Genomic DNA, 21,233 nt, shown 5'->3' on the forward strand with positions numbered 1-21,233 from the left:
TAATGAGCTTCTTGACAACCCTTCTGTTGCCAAAAATCAACAGGATCCATAGCAAAACCTTGGGACAAGTAACCATGGTGGTGAAATCAGTTTAATTCCTGCCATGCCAAGGGAAGACAGCTGTGCCCTCCCAGAGCTGCAGGCTTCGCAGTGCCACTTGCTTCTGTCTGGGCTCCTGCACACGCCGTGCACAATTACATAGCTCATTAAGTCTGCACAGACTTAAAATAGCTCAAAATGCTGACAGAAAATAGGAAGTAGCACAGACAATTTTGATGACTTCTAACATGGAACTGTAACCTTTGATTTTCAGTCATGTCAGCAGGGGCCAGAGATCTTGTGCATGGGCAAAGCCTGCTATTGCTAATACAAATACAGCCACTAGCACCACTTTTATTTCTTTTTAATCTTTCTTTCTTTTTTTTTTTTTTTTTACCCAAAAATAAAATGAGAAGCAAAGCAGACTTTCTGCTAATAGGAATTCAATTCTGAATTTGAATATGTGTAATCAGTGTTGGGCACTGACCAGGAAAGGATCATTTGCCCAGTCTTTTTTGGGTCATTCATTTGTGAGATAGTGAAGCACAAGCCTGCACAGTCTGAGTTTGCCAGTGATGTTTTCTTGGGGCACAGAGCTAATTAGCCCCTCTGAAATTCCTGCTCAATCCCTCGTGGATTTCTAACTGAAAAAGCTCAGAAATTCACTATAAGAATTCCTGTTAATGCTTTATGTCTGCTGTTCACTATTTTTCAGTGCAGGATCAGTATCAGTGCAGGAAAAGTACTGCAGCCTTGAAGAGCATTTATAACTTGTTACATTTCTAAACCCGACACCATTCTGATCATTACTACAGCTGCCATTAAAATAAAAACAAACAAACAATAAAAGACAGTAAAGGGTTTGTCCTGCTTTGTTTTGCTACTGCTAACAGAAACTCTGAAGGGATGGGTAAGAACTCCAACATTTGTACCTTCAGGTCCCTGCTGCAAGCACTGCCGAGCATCTGAACACTGATGCTGGCTAACACCATGGATTTCAGTGGATCTTCAGCACAACCAACAGCTCTACTTGCAAAAGCGTTAATGGTTGTATATCAGAGTCCTGTTTTTCTAGTTTATTTATTCTGCCTTGCTTGCAATGTCCATTGCTCACCCATGCTGCCCCAAAGGCTGTCTGTGAGTAACCACTGTGCAGAGATGCTCTGCAAACTGCAACCCGTGAGCGCTGTCTCAGGAACAAGTGTTTTCCCCTTATTATAAACTCAGGCTCTCACAACGATTTTCTTAGCAGGTTGACAACAAGTTTCCTCTTCAGCTGAGCACACCCTTAAAGCAGCTGCAAAAAATTACAGGATGTGAAATCTTTCTGTATCACTCTCTCTGCTAGTGGTAAGGATACGATGGAGCTGAGCTCCCTTCCAAACCTCTGAACTGTGCTCCCCAGGAATACTCCAGCTAACTCTGCTCAAACCAGCCGCTGCTGGATTATTTCTAGGCATTAAAAAGATTTTCTTCAAACAAACACATTTAGGATTTTCTAATAGCAATTTAAACCTAATCTGAGAATGTCTGGAAGTGGAAAATGACTTCTACATGCTGAGGATAGTGTTCCATTACCAGTAATTTATTGTCTTTAAGAGCATCACTGGAACATTTATTGACACAACAAAACACAGACATTTCTGGTTTATTGTAAAATCTCATTGCACTCAGCCATTTGTGACTAAGCACAGCAGTGCAATTTATATTCCCAGGCAGGGCTTCCTATTTTTCCAAGTGTTTAGACTCATATGAAGATTTTGTTTTTCGAGAGTAAAAAATTTCCTGTTGAAAACAAATGCAAAAATGCAAGTCCTCTTGGTGGAAGAAGACTGAACAGGATTTTTAAAATGGAAGAACTTGGCTGCAGAAATATACTACAGCATTTCCATTAGTATATGCAGGTCTCTATGAAATGGTGACACCTTTGATTAAACAAAGTATTTCAGTCATTCTAGATCTTAATCATGTTCCTGTGTGTGAAGAATTGTAAGTCAACAGGCTCAGCTAAGACATAAGCTTAGTTTGTGTTCATTTACATGACTCTAGTCCAGAAATATAATTACTATTAGAAGGATAGAAAAGAGAACACTGTTTAGAGAGCACTGATTTATTTATTTTCAAAAAATAAAAATAAAAAATATTTAAGTACTTTTTACTATTGCTAGCATGATTTGGGATCCATTCCTGCAAACTAATGTCTTGAAGTCAAGGAGATTTTAAGTGTGAGTGGCTGGGAGGGCTGTCAAAGTATTAGAGTAGCAATCTTCTCTGACTTTCATCCATTAGAAAAGGGTGAGGGAATAAGTCCATGGATGGTTTTAAGCTACTTTATCTGCCTTACAACAGCCATGTTTTTGTTTGAGCTGTCTAAGGAGCTCCTGAGCAGGTCACACGTAGCTAAGAGGTACAGCTCATGCACCGCATATCTCACTGGTATTTTACTGCTGCAGTCAAAGTGATTAATGAAGTTTCTTAGATGCCCAGGAGCTACTTCAGCCTGGGAAACCTGGGATCTGCTGTGGGAGTGGCTTTTCTACCCAAATAGCTGGTCCTGTCCACTAAAAAAACCTGCAGGTTGGTTTTCAGCAGCTTCTTGGCTCTCTGTATCCATTAGTCTCGATTTTCTTTTGTCTAGCAGAAGATATCACTCTCTTTCAATGTTCCACTTAGTTTCTCATATTTTAACACAGCGCTCTTGGAAATGAAACAAAAACTCACGTATGGGGTATGAAAGAGATGATCAGCTCTTAATGAGACCTGCAAAATGCAGTTCTGGACCTTCCCAACCAGAGTCCTGTAATGTGTGAATTTTGCATTCTAAATAGAGAACGAGATGCAATAATCAGAATAAGCTCAGAAACTTTTATTTTTTTTTTCCCAGAATTTAGAGCTGTCCAACATCAAGTTAAACTCTGTCATAGGATTCTTTAGAGACATTCATGTTTCTTGGTACGTCTGTCTGGCCTTCAGTCCTACCAAGACCTCTGTTGTCTTTCAAAAGGGAAACCCACTGTCTTCATAGGTCTGCCTAGGAGAGCCACATGCTCCTGCTTCCAGAGTTGCAGCTCCCTTGCTCTTTTTCTGATGCCCATTGGAAGTCTTTCCTTGTGTTTGTGGCCAAACAGCTTTAAATAAAAGACTACAAGCCGGTTATTTAATGATGTCTTTCATGAGGGAATTTCAAACGTAACTCAATACATTAACTCAAAAGGCTGTGCAAAGCTACAGGGGATTAGGTGTGGAGTGTTACACACATTACACAGAGAGGCAATTACGTCGTGGTTTTGTGGTTTGTCCACAGCCGTAGGGGTGAGCGCAGAGCAGGGGTGCCACAGACTCCTCTTCTGCCCCTCGCCTTTCACAAATGAGCAGGACATTTTGTTTAAGACCTCAGCCTTCCGCCAAACCACAGCAATTCCCTCCAGACCAGGCAGTTAACATTTCGCACTGACTGCATTTATAGGTAACGTATTACGTACAGGTCTGAAGAGATTTTATATATGCCAATAATATAAATAAGGCCACACAAAAGCTTTTCATCTCCCAGCTGATCTAGTACCTTTGTTCCTGCGTTACACTTGTTTGTTTTCTCTCAAGCTCTGAATGTTTCTTTGTGCTCTTATCCCATAATTATTTCATTAGGATCCATGAGGCTGTTGCATCAGCACAGTGCATTCAGCCCAGGTGTTGGTAAAATTATAATCTGTGGGAAGCTATCACAGTATTTGCCAGCTTGCAGATCATGCCTGCTCTGGGGGGTTTGCTTGTTTTTCATTATGAATTTTCCACAGGGTTTAATCCAAGATAATACATTTAGATGAAGGCCTGGAAATTGATTCAATGCCACCAGCACCCACCTACTGCACGGGAACAGGGGAGCCCTGGCAGCCAGCTGGGCAAATGTTTTGTTAAGCCAGGACCCCTGGTACAGCTTTCAGGCTGGTGGAAGGCGCTGTGCTTTGTCCTGGTAGTCCAGCTACTGGGCTGAAATGTAACCAAGAGACATAAGTGATCCTGCAGGTGTTTCTCCTGTTTTTCTCTCTTTGCCCTTTTTTGGTATGCGTTTGTTTCTGCTAAGCGAAGGCTTACACATCCATGGGAAGTCTGGAGCCAGTTTAAAATGTTAGCAGAAGAGGAGAGCCTTCCCTGGCCATCGGGTATTTCCTCCTGTTAGAGGCAAATCTTCACTAATCCTTGAGTTATGTCTTGAGCATATAGAGATGCCTGGGCTGAGTTCAAGCACTCAGGGCTGTTTCCTCTAACTGGACTGGTAAAAGCATGTCCCTGCCTAGCGGTCCTGCCTCTATGTTTCCACTGCTTCCTCCCCACTTCTCTGGGAACTGCGCTTCAAAGCTTTTCCGCCTTCACGCCTGTTGCTGTCTCCGAGCTAGTTACATTTCCTTTTTCCTGCCAACACCACCAGTGATGGTGATGATGCCAGCATTCAGGGTTGGCCCACCTCGTGTTCAGGATCTCTTTTGCACAGGATACCCTCTTCCCCTGCATCCATTCAGTCGGACTTGGCCAGTTCTGCAAAATGAACCAGCATTAATGCAGGCGGCCCCCAGAGAGAAGAGGGTTGAACCCTCTTTTTGATGCAGAGCTCCACTATATGTTGTGGCAAAGGGCTAGGGAAGTGCATGAAAGCCGGCTAATCTTTTAACCAGTAGATAAATGTTAAAGGTGAACAGCTACTTAGACCAAATTGACCTTATATCTTCCTGTACACTTCTGAGTTACTGCACAGGCTAATAAAGCAGGGAGGCCTTTGCTTCTGAAGCCCAGCCACTGAAGCAAGAGCAATTGCTTCCTTTCCCCATAACCTGCTTGGCCTCTGCTTTGCCCTCATACTTCCCAAAGCACGCGAGTGGTACATTACCTATGTAGCATAGGGACAGTGACATTTACACGTACACACACATGTACCTGCCAGCACACACGTGCACTAGCACAAGTTGACGTGCATGTGCTGTGTGTGTATAAACACACACGCATTATCATTACTAACCAGATTTCTTCATACATAACATTCACAATTTGTGCTGGAAGAGACTGTGCTTTTCGCAAAGCCACAGTTGCAGAGGATGTGAGACCAGTCAATGTAAACACAATTTACATGCAATGACCAAATTCCTCTAAGCTCCAGGGACAGGAAAGATTTTTTGTCAGATGCCTTTTAGCTTCAGACAGATTTCTGAAGAAAATAATTAGGTTTGTAAAGCTGAGGCCAGCGTGCGTTCCCATTGATCATGGAGCTAACAGTGGGCTGCCCTGGGGGCTGCACTGACTGCAGACAGAAAAACAGCTTGGAAGGAAGGGGGAGAACAAGGTGCTATTTAGCCCAGTTATTTTCCAGCTTTTATTGTGCTTGGCGGACGCTCTTTTCTCGTCAGAGCAATGCAACATGTCAGAGCTAGACGCTACCATCACTAACCTGTGGTCGGTAATGTCACTATGATCACACAAAGCCTGACACCAAAAATGCTAAGAATAGCTCCCACCACCGCCTCACAGCACGACAGCTCTCCCGGCCGGTTCTGAGGAGGATCACGTTAAATCCTCAGGGTAAAGCAGCTTTTCCTAGTGCTTCTTTAGGCAAAATTTTGAAGGAAGCCTGACAGGAGAGGATGAGCACACCAGGAGGACATCTCACCAGGTGGGCTGCGGGTGAGGCTACCAGGCAGGCCGCAGCAGCCCCGCACGGGGCCTGGCTGAGCGGGCACTGCTGGCACTTGTTCTGCCATCGCTTCAGCTGCTGTTCCCATACGTAGCTAAATATTCTCTCCTATAACCTGCTAGCTTGGGTACTGCAGGTTGTGTGCTTTCCTCAGGGGTGGCTTTGGATAGGGAGCAGGATGGGTGGAGATTTTCGGCTCAGCCACTTTCCCCAGCCCTGGAAGAAATTAATTTTATTTATTTTTTTCCTAAAGTGAAGTGCAAACTAGTTCAAAATGTTATTTTTGAAGGAGTGATGTTGTGCTGCAGATTAAAATGTCCTAGTTCTGAAACTCTCTACAAATTTCAGACCCTTATTGTAATTATATAAATTACTTTTAACCCATTTCTTTTTAGAGGAGATCCCCAAACTGCACAATCTCTCTTCTCCCCCTGCACCCCATCTACCCACCCTGAGCCATTCTAGCTTTTTGGATGAGCCCCTCATGGCCTTAAACCTGGGTATCATACACACAGTTGTTCAGCTAAATCCAGACAGGCTGTAGTTTAGCATAATGGAATAATAAACAAGTGACCCTTTTAAAAGCAAAATTTCTGTTTTTCTCTTTTTCCTCAAACCACTACATGCCACAAGGAACAATCATGTTTATTAATATACACACATAAATGCATTCACACATGTACTCGCTGCAGGTTATATGGCAGCAGATTAAAACACAATGTATATCTTCAACGCCTGGGGAAAATGAGATGCATTAGTCAGTGAATCTAACTACCACACTGCCTTACTACATAGTAATTAGTAGCATGACTCTTGGGCACAAAGAAGAAAAATCTTGAAAGAGCTACACAGGTTGAAAAAGCTGACTAAGTATATTACTTGTTATTAGTAAGCTGCCAGGTATGTCTTCCAACTTAAATAGTAAGAATTATTTATAGCAGGATTTTTCCCCACTAGCAATAACTGTAAATTATTAATTCATACAGAAAGCTAAGATAATTATGAATTATTGCAAGTTAAACTGCAAGCTGTGGAAATAAAAGTAAATCTTAAAAAAGAGACAGCTTTAAAGGGGATTATGTTTCCCACAGGAGCCAGCAACGTACTGTGTTTCTCAGCCTGGATGGTGAGAACTCTAGTGTGGTTTCTTTTTGTTTGTTTGTTGGCGTTATTTATTTATTTGTTTGTTTTGTTTGTTTTTTAAGTTCAGCACTGAAGGAACCTGGAGGCAAACCAGCAAAATGGCACTTCTCCCCGGTGCTTGTAACAACATCGTGTCGTGTGCCATGACAGCATCCAGCTGTGCACAGAGGACACCTTGCCACAGGGAAACTTCCTAGCGGAGATCAGAATTTTGGCTGCCAAGTCGCAGTGTTCTCCAGCATCGTTCCCAGACTCATGATTGTTTGGAGGATTGCTGCCTGTGTGTTCTTGGCTATTTTGTCTGTCTGCATAGCTCATTTGGTGATGCACCACAGAGGTGATTCAGGAGAGCCCACCATTCAGCTGGCCAAAACCTAAGCATCAAGACCATGTTAAACCATATTTGGGTCACCCACTGTATGATACTCTGTGCCTTTAACCTATGTCCTAAAGTGCTAGGGGTGTCTCATTCAGAGGGTAGCATCCACATGAGCTAATGCTAAGTTCTTCAAATTTATATTCCCATATAAATATGTGATTTTGGGAGTTATTTCTGAGTTTATAGATGTCATTTATCAAAAACTAATAAAATTGTAATATTACAATCTGGGTATAACAGGCACATGTATACTTCAAAGGATAGCTAAGGCAAAAAAAAAAAAGGCAGATACTTTACAAAAAAAAAAAGGATCTGAACATCTTTTTTCAAAGCATGAAATTTTTATTTCATTTTGTGTGGGGAGTTCAATAGCGAAACCAAGTCATAAACAGCTTCCCAAACATAACGTCCGATTTCACTATGCTCCTACTCCTTTCCTACTTTTTCTTTGGTAGACATGAAGATCCCTGGCTAGGGACAAGTAAATAGCGGAGAAGGAATGGAATACACTTTATACCCTCACAGCAGCAAACCTGGTGTCTTCCTGACCTGCTAGCTTCCTAGAGGTAAATATGATTTAATCAGCTAGATTAACAAAGCAATAGTGTCTGTGCACCAGTGGGCATCTCCACATGCAAATAAGTACACTCAAATGCTCTATGCTTATCCATGCTAATAGCGCAGGCATGATTTTGCACACATATTTTGGCATTAGTTGTCTAAAAGTCAACTGGCTGAGGGTAAGAGAAGCTAGGAGAGTGGAAGAGAGAAGTGACTTCAAGTCCAGCAAAACAGTGGCCAGATGCTGCCAGCACAAATGTCAGCACAGCAGGGACAGGCAGAAGGAGAGAAATTCTGGAAGACAGGCTCGGGGGAGGAGGGGATGTTCTCCCCCCGTCATGTGGGTGATACAGGGAAAGAAGCAAGAGGCTTCTGCAACTGCATCCCTCATCACAGATGGCTGGAAAAGCGTTTTTGTCCACATCTGCTTTCGGACTGGTGACAGAAACAGCAGCACCGCTATCAGCTAACTCTCCTTCGAAGAGCTGTGCTTACAAACTGCCCAAACCCATGTTTTCCTGATGGGAAATTGCTATGGACATTTCGTCGAAAGGTGAAATTTATTTTCCCATACTGACACGGCTCCTGTTGCTGACCCGGGCAGCGTTCCCTGCCTCCTCCTGCATTCCTCCGCAGTCCTCAGCTCAGCGATGTGATTTGTGGTGTAAGTGCCTTCAGGATACGAACCCTCGTTTGTGAATCAAGAGCTTAGCAATACCCACTGGGGGCATTTGTTGTGCACCGGTAAGATTGTTCCCATACGAACATAATGCTTGGTGGACATGTCAAATAAAATCAAAGCTACCTGCATGCAAACAAAACAGGTGCTATTAGCACATCCACTCCCTCTTTTCACTGTTTTTAGGAAAAAATGTGTATAGTCAACAGCAGACTGCCCTGAAAATTCATCCCATCCCTGAAGCCTGCTAGATCTCTGCCAGAGATGGATCGGGACGTGAGATCAGTTTAGACCACATTGGTTTTTCTTCAGCTGCTACTTTGCCAGGAGTTCACAGAGTAAATGGCTTTCATTAACTAATAAATTAATTCTCAAACGAACAAACCAGCACAGGCAGCTTGTTCATCGCACGAGGCGAGTGCTGCCGCAGGAGCCCCGGGCTAAGTCCGAGCACCACGCCACAAGGCAACCTGTGCCCTAATGGCATCGCGCTGCAGGGCCACGGGGGGACACCCGCAGATGCACGCGTACACGGGGAACATCGCTGAAGAAGGAGCCGTTTGCACAGCGGTGTTGCCACCGGCCTCAGCCTGCCGTTTGCTCCTGGGGCTGTCCAGCCCGTTACAAGGCTCATCGCGACTTCGGCGCTCTTTACCGGGGGCGAAGCACCGCGAGGAGGGCGAAGCAGAGAGCAGCCCTCGGGCTGGGCAGCGGCTGCCTGAAGGGAGCGGGCTGAAAGCTGACTTCTAAACCGCCGTGAATCTTTGTCCAACAGCCTCCCCTGCCAGCCCGTGCTGCTGGGCAAAGGCGCAAGGGGAGCGGGCTGGGCACGGAGCCCGGCACTCCGGGCACGGCGGCTGAGCGCTGCGAACCGCTCGGGTCGGGAAGGGACGTCCAGAGGGGTCTCTGTGCCCCGCCTCCTCCTCCTCCTCTTCGTCGTCGTCGTCCTCCTCCTCCTCCTTCCTCCAACCCCTCCTCCTCCTCCTCCTCCTCCTCCTCCTCCTCCTCCTCCTGCCCAGCCGGCTGGCAGCGGGCTGCTGGCCGGGGTCCTGCGAGCCGGGGCGGGCCGGGGCAGGGCGAGGAGGGGGCTCCGGCCTCAGCCCCCTGGCCCGGGGCGGCCCCCGGGGGCCTCCGCGAGGCCGCGGGCAGCGGCAGAGGCAGCGGCGGCGGCGCGGCGGGGCCGGGCGGCATGGCCCGGGGCGAGGCCAGCCTCCTCCGCTGGCTGCGGGAGGGCCGGAGCTCCCGGAGGCTCATCCTCCTCATCGTCTTCATCGCCCTGCTCCTGGACAACATGCTGCTCACCGTGGTCGGTAGGCGACCGGGTCTGGCGGTGGGGCTGCGAGCTTTGCCGTCGGTGGCTCGGGGGCGGGTGGGTTTCTGGTTCGTTTCTGTGTTTTTCGGTGGTTTCTCCCCCCCCCCCCCGATTTATGCCAGCGGTAATCTCCGGTGACAGATGCGCTGCCCGGGTGCGTGGCTGATGCTCGCGAACCACAGGTTTGCAAACACGTAGGGTGCCCCAGGTACTGCGGACGCCGCCACACGCAGCAAAGTCGCGCTTTGTTTCTCTGTCGCTTGCAGGATAAGGAATTGTACAAAAACACCTTCGTAATTTATTTATTTATTTTTTCCCACCGAAAGCCACTAAAACTTCTCCGAACGACAACATTGATATTTTTAGCTCATCATCTTTTTTTCCTCCTGCGGTCGTGCAACTGAAACACCAGGCTAGATAACGCTGGAGATGCCTGTTTCCTTGCGATAGGTCTCCTCTCCCCCACGCTGCTCGTCAAATGGTAGATTAATAAGAAAACTATCTGCATGGGTTTTAAGAAAAGTGCTTCTAAGAGCTGGTTTAATAAAATAATCAGAGTTTTGATCAAAGTTGAAGGTGAGACTTTTACTGGCTTCAAGTGGTGTGGTGTCCAGAGTTAGGAATTAATGCAAATCAAGTCCTGGAACATTTCTTGCTGGTAGTTTATAAATCCACGTATCGAAAGGCTTCTGTTCGTATCCATTTTGTCCAAGGGCTCAGGGAAACTCCTGACTTGTGCCCACACACTGCTCACGGAGTGCGGAGCCCACCTCACGCAGCGCTGCCCTGCCAGCCTCAGCTCCTGGGGGGGGTTTCAGCTTAAAGCCGATGCCTTTAACAAAAACTCCATGAATACTTTTACCAAGTCAGTTCTGGATTTTTTTACATGAACATCCTTTCTTATAAACTTGTTAAGATTTCCTTATTTGTTCTGTAAGATGAGTGCTAGAAGCCCTTAAAAGTATCTCGGTCTGCAGACTCACTGAAAGATGGGGCTGTGTCAGAAGAGAGGCCAGGCAACTCTGCTGGTTCTGTCACTGATGCTTCCCAGTAGAATGAATCTTACATCTGTTCCAACCAGTGTGGATATGCTAGTTTCTGAGATACACGTTAATACAATCAAATTGCAGCCATGAACTAAAGCTTACAAAGCGCGTCCCTTCTGGGTGGTGTTTTCAATGTAAATTTTAAAGAAATAGTGACATATGTAAACAGCAATACATTAGTTCTGATTACTCTTTTTTTTGGTGGCTTATTTTATTAGTATGTTTTATTACTTTGTACTATTTTGGCTTAATGCTAGTTTCAGTGCTTTTCTCATTATTCACGTTTTCACAATCTAATAAAGGGATTTATGCAGTCATGTGCATCAGAGTCTGTTCAGACATGGTTTTTGATACTTCTCATATTTTTCTTTCTGAGTGATGTCTGTATAGAATATTTTATAATTACAAAGACTGGCAAAAATAAAGGCTAATGTAAAAGAACTGTGTTTTAAATTGCACTATTTAAGTTCTGTGTTTCAGTCTTTTAAAATCCGTACTGACGTTCTCAGTAGGAAAGCCTTGTACTTCCCAATCAGTGACAAAGCAAACAATACAAATTGGTGATTCCATCTGCACATAACCTGATGGTAAGATGCTAATATATTCTATTTGTTTTTCCAGTGCCAATAATTCCCAGTTACCTTTACAGCATCAAACATGAGAAAAATGCATCAGAAGTCCAGACTACTAAGCCTAATGTAGTTTCAGCAACGATGGACAATTTTCAGAGTATCTTCTCCTACTATGACAACTTGACAATGGTTACTGGGAACGAGTCTGCTCAGCCGGGCCCCAGAGAGCTGCCCCATACCCCGACGGAACAAATGACAGTGAACGTGACTGCTCCTCCATCTGATTGCCCTAAGGAGGACAAGGACCTGCTGAACGAAAATGTTCAAGTTGGGCTATTGTTTGCTTCAAAGGCAACGGTGCAGCTGATCACTAACCCCTTCATAGGGCCGCTGACAAACAGGTATGTTACTCAGGATTTGTATTCATGTTTTAGTCTGGGTGGGGATTTCAAAGTACCTCTAACTGTTGTGGCCCTGGCTTCCTGGCCTTCTCACTTTATCTGGAGGAGTATCTTAGTGAAATACATTTGATGAACACGTCTTCTGAATGCCTGCGTCCTTTCTGAAATAAATCAGTAAGCACACGAGCCACTTGACACTGTTGTACACTTCTCTTTTTCTCCAGCTCCTGAGCCCTCAGGCTTTTATAGAAACTTTTACTGAAGTGTTGTTGAAATTTCTTCAATACAGTTACGCAGGGCCAAAAGATGCCACGGCTCAGTAGTTACAAGGATCAAGCTCTGTGACTTGGTGACTCATCTATTACACCTGTATTAGGCAAAAATGATGTTGAAGGTGTAGGCATTGTTCAGATCTCTCCCTGGCTCTCGCAGCTCTCGGTGTGCTTTGGTGCACAGCGATTCTGAATGTCACAAGGTAAGGCCAAGCAGGAGGTTCTCATGGACTTCCACGGAAAGGGAGCAGGTCTGCCAAACCCTGCTGGTGCCATGTTCATCACTGAGTTCAACAGATCAGATTTACGTCTGTGCATGATCTGCTCCAACTGTCAAATTGTCCCCTCCGAGTCCTTGCGTATGTATGATGTATTGAGCAGAATGTGTTCGGGTGGGACGTTACACAAAATCCTCCGGAGCAGGATAGGAGATGTAGGCACCAAAATAAATCACTTACAACAACAACCAACCAAACAAAAACAAATCCAAGCACTAATTATGTTTACACAGAGATTAAAAAGTATTTATATCATTTAAATTTTTGGTGTTAATAATTAATTTGATTTTATTGTTAGTGTTCTGTGTAATTGTTCCCCACAGAACAAGCTGCAGCCCTTCTAAACAGAGCGTGTGAGATCCATCTCTGTAGGAAATAAGCTCCAAATTGTACTTAGGTCACCAATTTTCATATTTCTTATTAAGCTATTTTTATAAAGAAGACATTTTCCTTTCAGAAAATAAGAAGCTGAGGAAATTTGTCTGTTTCCTGTCCTTGTAAAACACTCCTGTTTAGGCAGTCAGTGCTTAGCACAGGTGGCAATAAACAAAACAAACGATGTTCTTTAAGGCTGGATATTTCAGGTTTTGAACTAAAAGTACCTTTCTTGTATTTACAGCTTATATACACAGTGCTTAATTTCAGTCTGACGGAGTTTCCAGTGGAGAGATGAGCAGTGGTTGGACCCACAATGTTATGAATTCAAAACCTGTATTAAATCTGGGGAACTGATACAGGCACAAAAGTTTTACATTAGATAGACAGCTTCATTTGTTTTATTTCACCTTATCTCCTCCTGCATATCCCTGCTCTGAAAGTTTGCCCTTAAAAAAATCCCTTTACACAAACATTGTTGCAATTTAAGGAGGAAAACAGATCTTTGTTACCCAGATTTCCTATGTTGCTTTGTTGGGCTATGATAGCTCATCCACAGGCAAAGCAGCATGAAGCGAAATAATATTTCCATGACAGTTCTTTAGCTATTCTAGGTTTTAGTAATAATTGTCTGTATCATTGCCCTATCTCCATTTACTTTTCTCTGGATTCTGCTGTTCTTATCATCATTTCTACAAACTGCCACACCTGCCAAAAAGAAGTAAGGCGCCGCACGTTACCAGCGGTTTCCCAATGAGTGGGAAAAAGAGAATCAAGGAGAGCACATGGCCCCATGCGGCACGCCGTCCTCCCACCCAGGCAGAAACGAGTGTCTTTGTGGCCAAGTGGCCCTAAATTAGATTTAAGGATTGCTGGTTTTCTTTCATGCGTTGTTTGTGTCTCGGAGCAGTGTCTGCCTTTCTTCTGAGAAATGGTTAGTGGGAAATATCAGTTCACGTATTTATCAATTAACTGTAGAAGCCACTGGCAAAAAGACAAAGAAAGAAAGAAACAAAACCCCCCACAACTCAAATTGAGATTTCCTAAGAACAATGTGCATGTTCAGTTAAAAGGAAGTGTAAAAACTGATTTTTATAAATGAAACAGAAGTCATCATTACAAAGGCTCTTCTTTAACACTGATAAGCTGTTTAGTGATAATTATTATTGCTGTTATTACTTCTGCAAAATTTCAGCAAAGTATCACAGCTTAGAGTTTTAAACAAGCATGGAGTTACTGGCCTTAAAAACGCACAGTCTTTGAGTGCTTGAGTTTGCGTAGGATCCAACAGGCTATTCCACTCACATTGCCAGTAAGTGGCAAGTCTGTGCCACGAGGCTGTGCCAATTACTTAGTTTAGATCTTCTGAAAATTTTGTAGGCTTTTTTTTTTTTCACTTTTTCTATAACTGCTGGAGCTGAAGGATTTTAAAAATACATTTCAAAATTAGTTTAAAAGAAGCAAGCTAGGCTAAAATGTTTCTTATTTAAAGCCCATCTCTTTCCAAAGAACACCAAAGAAAACACAAACCCATCATGGTGAGCTGGCTGACAGCTGATGGGACACCACCATTTCCCTTTGTGCTACGTCCTGGTGAAAATCCCAGCAAAAAAACTGCCACCGCAGCCCCTGAGCCTTCTTCCCTTCCTTCCTGCACGTTCAGAGGTTCGTTGGGTCATGACCTGGAGGAAAATATTCCTCTTGTCATACATCTCCCCAGTCTCCACTGGAGCTGAAGATGGCCAAAATGCCAGCCAGGACAGGCTGAGCGAGCGGTGCTCACGTTGGTACTGCTGTAGCTATACAGTAATAGGTTTAAAGTCAGTAAATTGCAATCCTGTAATGGATAGGCAATTAGGCTCTAATCATCCACAGCTGCTAACCTGGCCAGCGTAACCTTTATTTTACTGCTGCACAGAACCCATCAATTGGTTGTCTCATTGCAGTGTAACATTATTAGTGAGTGTAATCCACTTCCAAACAGTTCTGCAGTCTGGGGCCAAGACGGCCCTAAAATGGGGTCATTCAGGCTTTCTCTGTCACTGGCAGCCTTTCCTCTCCCTCCTTCAACTGATGACTCTGTGTTATTTTTTGTGAGTCGGAACCACTTGTAGGAAGCACTTTTAGCTACGGGTAGCCTCCCTGAAACATGGTGGACCCTCTGGCTGCTTCGGCTTCTCTTGTAGTGTTTTGTGAGGACTGCCCGAGAAAATGACTTGTTAAGGCATGATAGCAAGAAAAAGGAAGAGACGAGACAGGAAAAATGTAGAGATAACTGATGGAGCACGTCATGTCATGGCCAAAAATGAGAAACTGCATATGCACAGGTTTCACATGGCAAGAACAGGAACAGCCCAGGATCTGGGACAGAGTCTCTGAACAGCTGGCTGTTACAGGTGGTGCCTCCCTGTTTTGTGATCATTTGTTATATATTGTAATTGTTCCGATCAGTGAAAACTCCCAGTCTGTGCTCTCTCATGTCTGTTGGACAGCCCGGGACTGCAGCTGCAGATTAGACATTTGTGGTAGCACAACTGCCAAGTAATTAACACTGCTATTTTAGGAGGAGGCAGGGTTTGCTAAGATTGTGCAGGAAAAGACAATCTACACTTCTAGCTGTCAGCTGGATGCGGGTAAGAACGGCCCCAGAGCAAGAACAACCACGACTTCCAGGGGCTCAGCAACCCTGAGCAGGGTAGCACATCATCTCTAAACTGTTCCAGGCAACTTCGACCGTTTCAGAGGACTATAAAGACTTGCTTAGCTCAGCACAAATGCACGTCCTCTCCTGACTATACCTTCACATCACTTTGTATGGTGGACCACGAGCAATATAGATTTTGGGTGAAAGGACTAGCTCTGCCCACACAGAGTCTGGTTTTGAGATGGTTCTCTGGGTGTGGAGGGAAAGGCATGTGTTAGACCTCAGCATGTGCAATAAGGCGTCATGGTCTGCTGCAAGGCAAGAACGGGTTCTGCTCCAGTTCTGCCTCCATGACTCTCTGCTATGTGGTGCTTCACACTCTGTTTGTCCAAGATAAAGGAGGAATAATATCCGTGACTGCAAAAACTAAGACCAAAGCTTGAAGAGGATTTCACAGAGCATTAAAAGTGACTTCCAAAATCCTTGTTTTCTTGCAACAGTCACCTGACAGAAGTATTTCAGACATAGGGCATATTGAGAGAGGTGAAACATTTAATTTGATGGTGGCTGATCCTTTAGTTAAGATTACAGGACTAGTATGATATCCCTTCCCTTTATTTAGTTCACTAATGCTTATGGCAGATCTCACAGCTAATGTCTCTGATCTAGTGGTGCAAGCATGAATATGGGAGTCACTTTGTGTGGCATCTGTCTTCAAACAAATAACTGAGTTTTAATGCAGTGTACTTGCAGGAGCAGTGAATTGCTGTCTCATGGTCCATGTGGCAAATGAAATAATTACTTATTTCTTTACTGAAATCACACTTCTCCTCCCACAGTGTCCATCCTAGACACCTCTGGGATGGCTTTCACAGAAAAAAAAACCCATTCCAATGGGAGAAGGAATAGGGACATTCAACTTCTGCATTCACAGTACCACAGAGCCAGGTGATATCACTCACCAACAGCAGTAGCCGTGCATGCAGGGGTTATTTATCCGTATTTATATCAGTGCTTTCTGTAATTCCAAAATTCAAAATCAAAGCAATTGTAGTCCAACTCACTGTGGCGTTTTATACATGAGCCCACTGGGAAGGGCAGGCAAGGGGATGGCAATAGGAGATGATTCTTTTTTATGTCCTTGCATACACAGGGACATCAGTGGAGATTAGTGTCCCTCTGTATAATACTTACCATGTACACACAATGCTAGAAGAGACAAGCCTAGAAAAATCATCCTCTTTAAATAAAACAGACAAAAAAAGTATAGTATTATTCTTTCAACAGTCAGGTATCAAGGTTTTGAGAGATTAAAGTGATTATCGTAAGCCCACAGAAGAAGAGGAATTCAGGTTGCTGTTTGCAGATACCAGTCCAGTTAAGTAACCACAAGAGTAACGTTTCCTCTGCTGTATTTTTGTAGCACCTACTTGCAGATTTCAACTAGAAAACTCAGTGCACTATGTTTATGTCACATTTTTAATGGCAAAATTCTTCCACGTGCTCTTCATTAGAAATTTCTAAGGCTTGTGAAAAAATGCATGCTAGATTTCTTCTGTTCTCAGAACTCCAACAAATGTTACAGATACCAATAACGAACAGCCTTGTACTTCAAAGACTTTACTATTATCTGTGGTCCTTACTTGTATAAAAATTACACTGACAAATAAACAAAGCTCAGAATAATTATGTTTGTTTATCTGTCTTAAGACTACTATAATCAAAAATGAGAAGGGCCATTATAGACTCTTCCATTATTTGATTGACCTACTTAAACCAGTACCACCAATATAAAAGCCCAATACTGTCAAATCACTGGGAATTAAAATCAATTAGTATTCCTTTGAATATCTTCACCGTTGAAGAATTTGGCCATTAAAAAAATGTCTTTGCAAATACATTTGAGATACAGAATTTTAGGGGAAAGGAAGCTGTGAATAAAGTAAGGTGAACACACAGACTACACACAGGCTACCTGGGTAGTACTTTTGATTCCAAGGCAGAGTTTTAATGGCATGAAAAGTAGCATATTGTGAGGTCTTTGTTGAAATTTCAAATTTAGCTGCCTAAAAATGTGTTTGCTTTCCAGACAGAAAATAATTTATTTCCTGGAAATTTGAAAATGCTTATAGCAGCCGGGCATATCTCCAGGCTATTTCTGATGATTTTATACTTTTGAGTTTTGATGAAGAAAGCTTTGATCAGCTCTAAACTTAATCCTAACAATGTGGAAAAGCAAAAATATTACTCTCAGACACTTTGGGACACTTTCGGTGCTTGTAGTTGAAGCAGAACTCCCAGTGAAGCTGATGACAAATTTTCCCAGAAAAAAAGCCATTGGTTTGACCGTGTCTCATTACAGTCATTGTCTCATGAGGGTGAAAACAGATGATTCTTGAAACATTCCTGGAATATTTCAAAGCTCAGCACGCTTAGATGAATCTTCCATTCTCATATTCTTGGAAACCCCATTGAGACCCAGAGGGGCTTTATTGAGAACAATGATGGTGGAACGAGAACAGGACAGTCAAATTCTAATGAAGGAAGGACTTCTTCCAGGGATTTCAGATGAAAAGTGTGCTGTACCAAATGAGAAGGCATTTGTAACATGGAGCAATTTGATCATGTTGTCCACTATAAATACTTCAAAACCTGCAAAGAAACTACAGGTTGGGTTTTTGCATCTTTTGTGCTTGTGCACAGAAAAAAAAAAAAAAGCCCTCATGCAATTAAAAGTAACTCAAAATATCAGTGAGACAATCCTGAAAATGTGAATTTATTTATTTATTTTCCAGAATAGGCTACCAGATTCCATTGTTTGCTGGCTTCTGCATCATGTTTGTGTCAACGATCAGTAAGTGGCCACTTCTTACTTAGTGTTGTTCAGATGCAACTTTTAAATAAATGATCTATAATAATGATCCTTAGGAATTCTTGTTGATGTAGGGGAATTAATGTAGAGGATGTGCAAACAGAAGCATAGCCTGCAAGTCAGCTGAGATGATTTGCCCACCCTAAATGGTGTTAATAAGGCCTCAGCTGCTGGTTTATGTTCACTTTTGCATGGTACTTAAGGACGTGTCCCAGATGGAAAGAGTACAAAGGAGAACATCAAGCATTGTTAGAAGCCTGTGAGGAATGATTAGAGAACTGGGCTTGCTTCAGAAGGCAGGTGTAAGATGTATCAGAGTCTATGACAAAAAAAGAAGCGAATTAAGAGTTTTCCACGTCCACTGCATGTAAGAAATGGAATAGCAGCCTTAAAAAAGTATCAAAGAAAATTTAGATTAAATATTAGGAAAATATTTCTGACAGCAAGGGGACTGAAGTGATGGATAAGATTACCTGTTGGTAGAGTCTTTGACAACTCCAGATTTTTGGAACATTAGACAAATTTTGCTTGGTATGGTTATAACAGTTGTAAGTCTAATTCATGGCCAGCTGTGCCACACAGCATCCAGTACAGAGCTGGGAACGCCACTGTAAAACCTCTCCACCCATTTGCTTACTGGAAGAAAAGCTGGTGTGAGCCTGTGGGTGTGTGTGTTAAATCCTACCTTTGTGAATGCCTGGAGCTTCAGACTGGGCAGCCCGAAATGCAGCCATGGGGGGAGCAAGGCTGGAAAGAAAGGTCTTAATATGCCTCCGTGTGCAGCTGAATCAGAGCAGGATGTAATCAAATCCCAAGTAATTAGTTAAAACTGCTTGGGCGCTTGCATTCTGTGTTACCAGAAGGCTCAGACACCTGAGAACAATTCAACACTGACACATCCAAATGCAATAAGAGAGAATAATGCAGTTAGCATTGAAAGTGACACAAGTCACTGTAAACACCTGACTGAATTGCAGAAAGGGTGGTTTTTTTTTGTGATAGTTTAAAGAAATCTAACTTTTTAACCTAGTTAGAGTTAAACTAATTTTAAAAATTTACCTCTGTCTTTTCCATAGTGTTTGCCTTCTCAGGAAGCTACACATTGCTGTTTATTGCAAGGTCCCTCCAAGGAGTGGGCTCCTCTTGTTCTTCAGTGGCAGGTAAGAGAGCATGTGATGGAGTAAAATACGGATCACCAATTCTGTCTTTTTCAGTGACAGTCATTTCTTAATTGTATTTTGTCTGCGGTTTCAATAATTAATACAAAATTATTCAATTAAATCAATTTCATTATTTTCTTTCTGCCTCTTTCCTATGCAGTAGCTCACAAGCAAATGTCTTTTCAGAATTACTTGGTATGTGGGCTGCAGTAAGGTAGAGCACTAGATGATGTACTCTCTCCCTGGGGTTTCTGCATGTGTGCCTTCAAAATTTTAAATTCATTTTCAGCCCTTTTAAAGGTCACCATGAACTTATGTTGGTACTTATTATCATAGGGATAGTACCTCTGCCTGTTTCTGAAATTTCTGTTATAAAATGTTGTTTCCAGTGGCTTGTAATTCTGCCTGCCAGTTTGGACTCAGATTGCCTGTGCTAGATATCCAATATAAGATTTTTATTTTTATTTTTAAATGAAAAGTGAAATGGAGTATGGATTTTCACTCCAAATTATTCAATGATCTCTGAGAATGAGTCTAGAGAAATTGTATTTTGTTCATGATGACAGCAGGAATATAAATTTGTCTTGAAAGGGGAGGTGAATTGAGCTTTTTGTCCACAGCATGTCCCTTGGCTTCCTCAGGAAAAATCCCCCCTCCCAAATGGGACTGGTCAATAACCAGGGCTCACGTACTTCTCATAGGAAGATAACAAACGTTTGAGAGCTGGATTTCACCCAGATCCCCACTGCAGGGATTGTGCTGCAGCCTTGGGGCAGGTGGGGATATCCAACGGAGATCCTCAGCCCCCAAACTAATTAAGCTTACAAGTCAAGCTTTCCAAAGTTAAGACGTGCCAGAATCAAAATTTTTGTTCAGCTTTATCTCAGTCCCTGTGCAGGGGTGTACCTTGAGATGGGGCTCTTTGATGAGCATGTATTTTTCCCCAGACAGCCTACAAATCAGAGCAGAGAAGGCCAAGAGTCTCCCTAGTCTACCCCCTTCCTGAAGGCAGGATCTGTCATTCCTCATGCGTACTTGACAGATGTTCTCTCAAAAGCCTCCAGAAATGCCCTCAGCATTGAGCTTTGTGCTTAACTACATTTACTGTTAGGAAGTCCTTTTACGATCTCCCATCTAAAGCCTCCTTCCTGTCATTCATATCCATTTCTGGTTCTCATAGTTGAGAGAACATGAAGAACAGTTTCTACAGTTTCTTTTCTTTATCTTTGTGGCTTTTTTTTTTTATTATTTTCAAGACCACATCACATCGCACATCGGTTTCCCCTCTCTAGCTTTAAATCCAAAGACCTGCAGTGGTCTCTTGCTGATGGCTGCTCAGCCTTTGCTCATCCCCACTGCTGTTTTTTTGGGTAGTCTCCAGCCACCCCCAGCTCTTCCTGCACTGCACCAAGGCCAAACCAAGCCCTCAGAAGAAGCTCCGACCCCAGACAAGTGCCAACGGGAGGGAAAAAGTCACTTCATGAGTCCAACAGCCCAACTCACTTGCACCACCTGCATGCTGCAGCACTGTCCTAGTGGGTGTAGTACCCCCCCTGTGGCTGTGCAAGTCCTTGATTTGAAAACAGAATTAATAATTTCTATGAGGACTCTCCTGTAGCATTTACGACTACTGTGTCTGAGTGCTTCACAAAAGCAAATGAAAGAGGCTTCATGTTTCCTTTTGTGAAATGATGGCTTCTCATCGAATGCAGAAATGGGGAACATGAAGATAAAGGTCAAAAGCATCCTTTAATTTTGGATGCTGAACTTGAAATACTCATTTTCAAAGCAATCAGCTGGGCATGATACGTTATGCTCAG

The 21,233-nt window shown here is 43.3% G+C and overlaps 1 protein-coding gene and 1 long non-coding RNA gene across 2 annotated transcripts in view; one reads left to right on the plus strand and one right to left on the minus strand.

Moving 5' to 3' along the window:
- Nucleotides 1-9,531: 9,531 nt before the first annotated feature.
- SLC18A2 (solute carrier family 18 member A2) overlaps nucleotides 9,532-21,233 on the plus strand; it is a 28,942-nt gene continuing 17,240 nt past the window's right edge. Inside the window, exons 1-4 of the mRNA XM_083844159.1 lie at nucleotides 9,532-9,791; nucleotides 11,461-11,812; nucleotides 18,177-18,235; nucleotides 19,330-19,413. Of these exons, the coding sequence (XP_083700285.1) occupies nucleotides 9,671-9,791; nucleotides 11,461-11,812; nucleotides 18,177-18,235; nucleotides 19,330-19,413 (616 nt within the window). The 5' untranslated portion in view covers nucleotides 9,532-9,670. The remainder of the gene's footprint in view (nucleotides 9,792-11,460; nucleotides 11,813-18,176; nucleotides 18,236-19,329; nucleotides 19,414-21,233) is intronic.
- LOC310902515 lies at nucleotides 17,144-19,232 on the minus strand. The gene is made up of 2 exons (XR_014586752.1): nucleotides 18,939-19,232; nucleotides 17,144-18,033 (listed from the first exon to the last, which is right to left on the minus strand). It is a non-coding gene; the product is annotated as an uncharacterized lncRNA (long non-coding RNA).

Source organism: Anser anser (assembly GCF_964211835.1).
Source record: "Anser anser genome assembly, chromosome: 7".
NCBI lineage: Eukaryota > Metazoa > Chordata > Aves > Anseriformes > Anatidae > Anser > Anser anser.